The sequence below is a fragment of the Syngnathus acus genome, chromosome 14 (assembly GCF_901709675.1).
Source record: "Syngnathus acus chromosome 14, fSynAcu1.2, whole genome shotgun sequence".
Taxonomy (NCBI): domain Eukaryota; kingdom Metazoa; phylum Chordata; class Actinopteri; order Syngnathiformes; family Syngnathidae; genus Syngnathus; species Syngnathus acus.
The window spans coordinates 7,562,455-7,571,806 of NC_051099.1; the positions used below are offsets into that span (position 1 = coordinate 7,562,455).

Below are 9,352 nucleotides of genomic sequence, written 5' to 3' on the forward strand. Positions count from 1 at the left end.
GAAATACTGGAAATTCTTACTTACGTCAGCTAAGTAACGGAAGACTGTGAAGTCTCAGCTGAAATGAAACAAGCCTCATGAAATCTATACCCGCTGGAAAACTAAAGTTTTACCACAGCTGCCAAAACAATGGCGAACACTTGAGCTCAAACTTCCGACATGACAGATGGAGCAACACACCCGTTGAAAAACTTAAGTAACGGCGCACACACACAGTTGGAGTGGAATGCTGTTTAATAGTCAGAACCATTAAGAAATTTACAGTGCAGTAGTCAGAATCAAGCCTTGTTTGGTGTGCATTTATTTAAAAAAATCACATATTAACAAAAACAAATCTCTCACAGAGAGCTAAACCATGCAATCAATGCCACCAAAATGTTCTGACATTATAAATACATTCATTATGTTTATATAATACTTTCAACATGCCAGTTACCTCTTGGTCTTAAATACGATTTTAACCTTTTACATGTGTTTCACCTCAAGTGACAACATCATTACCGTACAAATGGGTTTACTCTGAACAAACAACCCTGCTATATTTTTTTGGAATCTGTCCCATTCAGTATTTAGATTGCTTGTAGTGTCTGGAGGTCCCAACTCTACATGCAGAAACATGCACAGCTCTGGTTTATGTAAAAAGAAATTTATCTGTCTGCTGTTTATCTGTAAAATGTGTCATCACGGATTTATTTTTCCTCTAAAACTTGGCAAAGGAATTAGCACCTATACTTCACTCCCACACATTGTGAACGGTTTCTCGCTGGCAACTGTTTGCATGGTAAAAAAAAAAAAAAAAACACTCTCCAGCCACTTGCTTACAAATGCACAATCTAATTTAAAAAAAATCATGTTTTCATGATTTTATTGTCGACTCAATTGTTTTTTATTCTATTGTTCCACCCACCTAGTTTCTATTGCGTATCCTGTTACACAATGTAATATGTATCATATATGTCAGATCATTGCCCATTCATTTAAACTGTCATGTTTTTTTTTTAAATAGTGAACTCTTTTTGTAGGGGCAGTATATATGATCCTTGTCAGAATCAGGCTTTTGAGAAATAAAGAGAAAAGAGCTCTTTTGTGGCTGTATTTACAAAGAAAAACATTTGTTCCAGTTTGCCGTCAAAGGTGTCTCATAAGAAATTGTGTGTTGTCATTTAAGTTTCAGCAGTGCCTCTGACGGAGATGCTGTTTTGATGCTTCCTTTGCTGCCGACGCCTCCAGAGCAGGAGAGCCAGCAAGAGGAGCAGCAAGAGAGCCAAAGCGCCTCCTATGAGCCCCGCTGTCAGAGACAAGCTCCGGTCCTTGGGCTGGTACGTCACACACGAGGCCTCGCTCTCTCCGGCGTTATTCAGCGCCACCACGCAAACCTCTGAGATGTTCTCAATGAGACCCACGCCTCCGCTGCGTCTGTCCTTTCCGAACATCTGCCTCTCGATCCCGCCAACCGTCACCCTGTAGGCTTTCACAAAGGATGAAGGAGCACACCAGCTGAGGACCACGCTTGACCCGTTCCACTTCGCCGTTCTCAGCAAAGGAGGCTGTGGTGCCTCAAGGTGAGAGGTTGACCCCGGACACGAGCAGTGATGGAGGATTTTGAGCGTAATACAATCGGGCTGGTCCTCCTTGCAGGGGTTGTAGTCACATTTCTTCGAAGTTCCTCTGTCTGTGGACAGCTGCGGAGCTGCAACGGTAGTAACGTCCTGCTCAGTGTCATAATATTCATCCGGGGGGATCTCAAGGGCTTCGGAGGGTCCGAGGGGTCGCGTCCGATTGACCTCCGGCTTTTGTTTTGTGGTAGGCTGGGGAGTGGAGCCACTGAAGAGAAGCAGGCAGATGACCATCAAGGGAACATGTCTGCTGGCAGCCATCACACAACCTGGAGATGCTACAAAGAACATACCGTCAGTATCAATAAGTCATTATATAATCATTTCTTGGGGAAAAAAAAAAGAACAAATTGAATTACAGGACTTGAATCACCACTTTTATTTTATTTATTTTTAAATCAACCCAAGAGGCTATTTGTACTTAAGTACAAATTGTCAGTACACTTGGCAGCTATATCAAACAGTAACGCAAGAAAATTCCACCCGCCTCGCTTGTCAATTTAAATCAGGAAAAATAAGCATTTCTCCATATGGAACTGTTTTTTTTTACTTGGAGGTGCATGTAAACATGAATATTTAGTGGCAGGATTTAAAGCGGTGTATTTGTATCTGCTAGGATTAATCCTCACATGTTAATCTGTCTGTCGGAGGTGGCTCACACTAATTCAACATTCCAGACCGTATTGCACAAGAGATGTTTGGTGAATGCCTACGCACACACACACGCAGACAGACACACGCAGACACACACACGCACACACACCCTTGCGGGACACAGTGTAGCCCAGTCAGCTGGATCCACTTACAGGAAAGCTACCCGTGCGGAATTCTCACAATAAATCTAAACAAATATCTCAAATACTTCTGAATACAACTTGTTTGATTGCACAGGAAACTTATTTACCTTTTCTGCCTCTGTGTGTATTTCTATAAAGAGCAGTAAAATGTTGGTGGGGAAAATAACTTACTTGTTGCTTGAGGTTTGGGTAGTTGAAATGCTTTAAGAAGCTCCTCTCGCTGCTGTTTTTGGTCCTCCACTTGCTTCCTCACTTGCCTGCTTCTCCTTTATGTATTCTCCTCTCCCTAACAACTGCAACCTCCCACACTCCCCCCACTTTGTGGACCTTTCATGCACCCGTTCCACCTCCCTCCCCATCAGAGTAAAATGAGAGCATGCTTTTGGAAGACTTTCTACACACCCCTGTTGCCATGTTTTGTGGCTATAATAAAGGAGACCAGGAGATATCATTTAATAATTTTTCCTCATAAATGTGACCTGAAGGAATGCCAAAGAGTTCAACGTTGTGTGTTAACTCTCATTCAACGTGAGTTTAAATGTGACGGGTTAAATATACAAATAAATATTATATATATACAAAAAAATGAAATATACAACCACATCCTGAGTTATACAAGTTATACACTTGGGCAACCATTTAGTTATTTTAACTACCGCTCTTGAAAACATATTTTTTCAATTGAGTTATTAAGGTCACAGATGATGTAACATTTTATAACCTTGACTACTTAATGTTGGAATAAGTTTTTAAATGAATTTTCATAGTCTTGTTTATATCACAAAAACCTGGAATTTGGACAAGGGTGTGTAGACTTTTCCACTGGAATTTATTTCGGATCAGGCCAGAGTCGGCAATTCAGCTGTACTCCTTTGCACTCTTCGCATTTTGAAACATCCATTATGGGAAAACGACTCACTTGCTAATGACCTCTCATTACCTTAAAGGGAGGTCGGAACTTAAAAAAAAAAAAGAAATGACTGCAATGCTTTATTCATGAACGATTACTCAGTGAGTCCAGACTGCCACTCATGCCTCGTTAGACCTCTCACCTAAATAAAATGCGTGACTTTGCCTGGAATATCCCAACAACGTCCAAGCAGAAATGGAATGCAGCTGAGGGACATCTGCTCACCAAATACAGGAAATAAAGCAGATCCAACTTGCAGGATGCCCAGTTATACAGCACATCTGCCTCTTTTCTTTTGCAAACTGGAGGGCTAGAAGGAAGTAAAAGGAGTGATGTTGAGAAATTCAAGGACATAAAAGCCAGCCACTTCGTTTAATAGCAAACATGGGATTAATAAGCAAACTGATAGAACAAATATGTCAAATATTCCATCTTTGTAACATTCAAAAACAAAATGATTCATTGGACTGTCCTCATTTTACCCCGTGGGTCCAGTCAAATACATCTGTCTTATACCACAAAATTTTCTGGCGATGACCTGATCTGAGCTTGTCTACACCCCCCTCCAAAAGTATTCCTTTGTTTCTGCTGTTAACATAAATCATTTGAGTTAAGCATCGAGCTTTCCAAGTATTTAGATCAGGATCGGTAAATAGCAAAAATTACCTAAAAACGCCACATTTTGACTAAAAATATTGGAACAAATAATAATAGTAATTGTTTGGAGATATTTTATTAACCCATTTGTTGTTTTGGCAGCTTGTTCTGCTTCATTAACTTGCTGCCTGATGAATGATCTCCCAATCAGTTTGGCTTCTTTTTCTCCTTTTCCCCCACTGCATAAGAAATTGATTCTACTGTATTATTGTACTAGTACTGATTGAACGGTATATGCTCGGAACGGTCTTTGACGCCATCTGTAGTATTTAAGTAGCAACAGCACTCCCCGGAATGTTTTTCTTAATTTGTTTTTATTAGACAGCAGGCTGGGTTGGGGGTATCAGTGTTCGTGCCGCTCTGTGGATTGGTTATCACTGTCCCTCATTAAAATTCCACATGCAACCATGTTTACATCAATTTGAAAACGTTTATTTTGGGAAGTCAACAAGCACGGGCTCATTGCACCTAAATGTAAACCATGGGCGTCCAACTTTACTAATGATCGAAGTATATCGCATTAATTTATACCCCTATTTTAATCATTGATATTCTTAGTCATTCTTCATGTCATCTAAGCTTCTTCGTGTTTTATATTTCGGCACAATACCATTTATTGGCTATGACTAATAATATGAATAGATTTTGTGTCTTTGGTTTTAAATCCAGCCTCACCAAAAAATTCGGAAAACTTTCCCAAAACATGGTGTATAATATACAAATACAATCATAACGATCAATTTGTCATATTTGTGTCCATTGTATGGTAGACCTTTTAGGTCTTAAAATTATTATTATTATTATTATTGTTATTATTGTTGTTATTATTGTTGTTGTATAGTTATTTGTTATAGCGCTTGCGTTCTTTTGTCCAATCAGCGCCCATGGCTACTGCCTACGTCATCTCTGTGCGACGGGCCAATGCAATTCTGTCGTCAGAGGTTGCAAATGGAACAGTCGACACCCAGAATTCTTTCCAGTTTAGTAAGTAAACTAGATTAACTTTATTCCTACACATAAACGATCGCAATTGTGTTTTCAGGAATACGCATTGAAACGATAGGTGAATTTAGCAGGCTAATGCTAGCGCGCGGATTTGGGCCCTGTTAATCTCGGAGTAGTCTGCATTGTTTTGGTCAGTGACGTCAAATTAAACGCTGACACCTGACTCGTACCATCTATCAAGCATACCTGTCAGTTGTCTGTTTTGCTTATTAAGACGGCGGTTGCTTCACCTATAGACTACGCTAACTCAAGTAAAGCCATGGCTTCCAGGCGCCAAGGTTATACGAGCAGTGTGGATTCTCCTTCGTCAAATAGTGGCAACCGCAAAGCGACTATCAACAACATTCCTGACAGGCCTGGCGCAGAATCCTGTTACAACCGCAAACCAGACAAGGTTCTATACGGCAGCGTGAGTGTCACGTCGCTCAAGTCCCGCTTTGCACCGACCATTCAATCTGCCATGTCGGCTGCAGTTGACACTCTCCTGGGCGAAGTGGTGCTTGTACTCAACGAGACTCATCAAGAGTTGCTACACAAGGAACAAGAGAACGAGAGACTCAAAGTACGTCTTGAGGTGTCTGAGAGGGAGTTGAAGACCATGCAGGATTGTCTGTGCAGTGCTCAGAAACTCATCGACCAGCTTCAGATCTCATACAGTGGCCCCCATAACATCGGTCAGTCGGTTTTTGCCCAATCCCTTTCCTCCATGACGGCAGGCGTGGACCGGGACCACCAGAACCCTCGAAACGGTGGAGCCGGTGCCAACTTGGGTCTCGGTGGTTCTGTGGATGACGCACTTCATGGGTTTGGGCCAAGGGATGACTACAAGATGTGTCAGCTGTCTATTCAACCTGATGGTTCTGTAACCAATCACACTCTGGATTCCTTTGCAACAGACACATCTCACATGTGCCCCGATGCCAACAGACCAGGTACAGCTATTGTATCAGCCTGTAACAACAACCCAGTGGAACCATGTTTGACAGATGCATCCCTAATTGACTTTCTCAATACATTACATTTTAATCATAAAACTCATGTACGTTTCATGCTATTTCTGCTTCAGAGGAGAGGCCATCTCAGGGACCAGGCGAAGCTGGCAGCTTTGAGATAAAAGTGGAGCAGGGACAAGCTTCCAGCTCCAGTCAAGACAACCGAAAGGACACGGTTGGCGAAGGTGAACAGTCATCTCACACCATGGGTGACCTCAGCTATGTTCAAGTTGGTGATGTGGGAGGTTCCCAGCGCACCTTTATCCAACCTCTGCGCCACCAAAGACCTGTTCGAGAATGCAGCAGTGCCCCGCATCAGCGAGTGATGGATGGACAAAAGCCAGCGGTGAGGACTTCAGGACCCGGAAGCGGTCACAGCGTTTCACCGGGTAGAGCGGACGAGTCAGCGGGACCTTCGTGCGCTGACACGGCCGTCGAGCCTTCCGGAGATCGCCCTCACCACTGCTTAGAGTGTGGGAAGACCTTCCGTCTGATTTCCAGCTTGAAAAAACACATCCGCATCCACACGGGAGAGAAGCCGTACCCTTGCAGCGTCTGCGGCCGCTGTTTCCGCGAGTCGGGCGCCCTGAAGACTCACCTCCGAATCCACACCGGGGAGAAGCCGTACTCGTGCACTGAGTGCGGCAACTGTTTCCGACACTTGGACGGCCTGCGCAAACACCGCCGCACGCACACCGGGGAGAAGCCGTACGTGTGCGCCATCTGCGGCAAGCGCCTGAGCCGCCTGCAGCATCTCAAGCACCACCAGCTCATCCACACGGGTGAGCGGCCGTGCTGCTGCCCCTTCTGTAACCGCAGCTTCAAGGAGCCCGCCGCGCTGCGCAAGCACATCCGGACGCACCGCGAGGAGGGCGGCCACATGGCCGTCGGGGCCACCGACGAGGCCGAACCCGACGCCATGGATGACATTAACAACCTTCACCCGGCGGCGCCGTCCCCCCAGATGAGGTTTGGGGAGTGGGGGGCGGAAGAGGAGGACAACGCAGTTGCTGACTGTGTGTAGAGACATAACAAATTAGAAAGTGCCTTGCCTGGTTTAAAAATGAGCAGTGCCACTGAATGTAATTTTTACCTGCCGTGACTGTGGTCATGATTTCCCAAGTTGCATATATTTATGAAACAAAGATTTTGGAATTAGATGCAAACTGGCAAACATCTTGATGTATGCTTGTTAATACAACACGTATGGATTCAAATATTAAGTGGTTTAAAATTTCATTATTGTACTTGATGCTTGAGGCATTACTTATTGATCATTTCACATCAATAGGGACACAAAATACAAACGTCTGCCTTCAACTGCACAATAGTGAGCATACATAAAAGACCCAAAATCATTAAAAAAAAAAAACAATGTTCAGAAAATGTTTTTTATGCGCTATTAGCAGACTCAAAATCATAAAAAAAAAAAAAAAAGAATCGTTAGAAAGTTTTTTTACTATTAGCAGTGTAAATTTAACTATTTTGTATAATGGGGCTGTTTTTGATGTGGAGTATAGCTTTTTTGTTAATCTTTAAAACTGCTAACTCACAGTGTAAATATACTTCTTAAATAACTGTTGTTCCTTCCACTTGTATCCCATATAATCTTCTCAGCCTTCGAACAAAAGATACATTACAGTACAGGTCCTGGAACTATAGCGAGCACCTGCCATCTAAACTAAGTACTGTTAAGATGCTCCAAATGTGAAATATATGTCATTGTATGCCCACGGTGTGGTTTGCCAACGTAGCTTTGCTGTAGTTTTAATTAAATGACTTTAAAGGCCCTTTGCATGTAACTTGAAGATGAAAACATAAAGTCCCTGTTAAATGTGCAATGACGTTTCTATGCTGCTGTGTTGCCATATTATGTTTCTTCCACTATAAACGTTACTGTACTAAAAAGTCTTGTTTATATTTAAATTGTATTCGACCAACAGTTGTGCGAAAATAGTTCAACTTTAGATATAACAAGATTATTTTCCTCCACATTGCCATCTGCCGGTTGGGATGTTGCACTGCCCGTTCTACCCCGATTCCAAAATCGTCACGAGTGACATCACCAGCAACCTCAGATTCCTGTCAACCAGCTCCAAGTTTCAACTGGTTGACCGCGCAAGATTCTTCTACCATTCTTGAAATGTAAGTTTATTTTTCTGTTTTGTTTCTAACCTATTAGCCAGTAAACATGACATTAGGGTCCAGTTTCGTGCAGTGAGATCACGACGGTTGCGCTCTCGCATGATCTCATTGCATCACGACTGTACTGCCGCCAGACAGATGGTGGCGGTCTCTGGACACACCCCCACCAAATCCCCAATAACACTTTAAGTAATGGCAGCTGTGGTCGCACACGCACGCAAAATGCCGATGTGTTCCATTTGGTGTTATTGAAGGCTTAACACAAAAGATGTGCCACAATTTCGGCAATATGATTCATTATATATATATATACAGTGATCCCTCGCTACTTCGCGTTTCGTTGATCGCGGCTTCACTACATCGCGGATTTTTTTTTTCCAAATTAAAAAACATTTAAAAGTCAAAATAAACCTTCTAAATTGAGGAAACGTGTCTAATTTTTAGGACAATGCATTGCTCCAAATGTTTATTTACATTCCTTTAGCAGTCCGTTTTCGCGTGTTAGCACGATCGCGAATTAGCATCTTTCCGCTAACTCGTTAGCCTGCTCAGTACTTCTTGTTGGTGACCGTACTTTGCGGATTTCACTTATCGCGGGTGGTTTTTGGAACCAATTATCCGCGATAAATGAGGGATTTCTGTATAATATATTCATGTACAAATTGCATAGCTCAGCCCCTTTGATATGGCACGATGGAACGCAGCAATTATTATGGCTTTCATTTCACTCAGTAAATCCTACTGAAGTGGATTTTCTTTAGTACATAGTTTATGACTGAAAATGATCTTTGGTATGCTTTGTGTGTGCTGGCATAAGTTAAGAATGGCAGGCAAAGGGAGACGTCAGAGCAGCCTGTGAACTGCATGGTGTCATTTCCTCAGCGCCTGGAAAGTAAACACGTACTTTTTGGGAGAGGATGTGACTCACTTTCTCTCTCTCTTACTCTCCTCCACTCTCTCTCTTGCTCCCTCTCTCTCTTTTTCATTGTGTCTGTCTGACTTTCCCTTGTTGACCACATGACCCCAAATAGCTCTTTCCTCCCTTTGGGACCACGGTGCACGGCCACTCCAGACACACTTGACTTTTCCCAAGCATGAAAATCTTGATTGGAGTCATTTGTAGTGAGGTGGGGGCTGTAGACTGTTATGTCATCGAGCGAACCTATTCATGAGTTCTTTCTATTTACAATGAGCGGCTGACAGTTTGGCCATGTAGAATATAGAAGATCA

At 42.8% G+C, this 9,352-nt stretch overlaps 2 protein-coding genes across 2 annotated transcripts; one reads left to right on the forward strand and one right to left on the reverse strand.

Annotated features, from left to right (window-relative positions):
• Positions 1-216: 216 nt before the first annotated feature.
• Positions 217-2,728, reverse strand: LOC119134027 (leucine-rich repeat neuronal protein 4). Its single transcript, XM_037270435.1, has 2 exons — positions 2,585-2,728; positions 217-1,894 (listed from the first exon to the last, which is right to left on the reverse strand). The coding sequence occupies exon 2, from the start codon at positions 1,875-1,877 to the stop codon at positions 1,164-1,166; it is 714 nt and encodes a 237-aa protein (XP_037126330.1). The 5' UTR covers positions 1,878-1,894; positions 2,585-2,728; the 3' UTR covers positions 217-1,163.
• A 2,127-nt stretch (positions 2,729-4,855) lies between these two features.
• On the forward strand, positions 4,856-7,788 carry si:ch1073-224n8.1 (putative zinc finger protein 286B). Its single transcript, XM_037270404.1, has 2 exons — positions 4,856-5,917; positions 6,052-7,788. Exons 1-2 carry the CDS (start codon positions 5,245-5,247, stop codon positions 6,999-7,001), a joined length of 1,623 nt encoding a protein of 540 aa, XP_037126299.1. The 5' UTR covers positions 4,856-5,244; the 3' UTR covers positions 7,002-7,788.
• The last annotated feature ends 1,564 nt before the right edge of the window (positions 7,789-9,352 follow it).

Bases quoted from the DNA above. Each gene is read 5' to 3' on its own strand.
- LOC119134027 (XM_037270435.1), bottom strand. From the start codon at position 1,877: ATGGCTGCCAGCAGACATGTTCCCTTGATGGTCATCTGCCTGCTTCTC.
- si:ch1073-224n8.1 (XM_037270404.1), top strand. From the start codon at position 5,245: ATGGCTTCCAGGCGCCAAGGTTATACGAGCAGTGTGGATTCTCCTTCG. The intron at 5,918-6,051 runs GTACAGCTATTG...TTTCTGCTTCAG, and splicing joins CCCCGATGCCAACAGACCAG to AGGAGAGGCCATCTCAGGGA.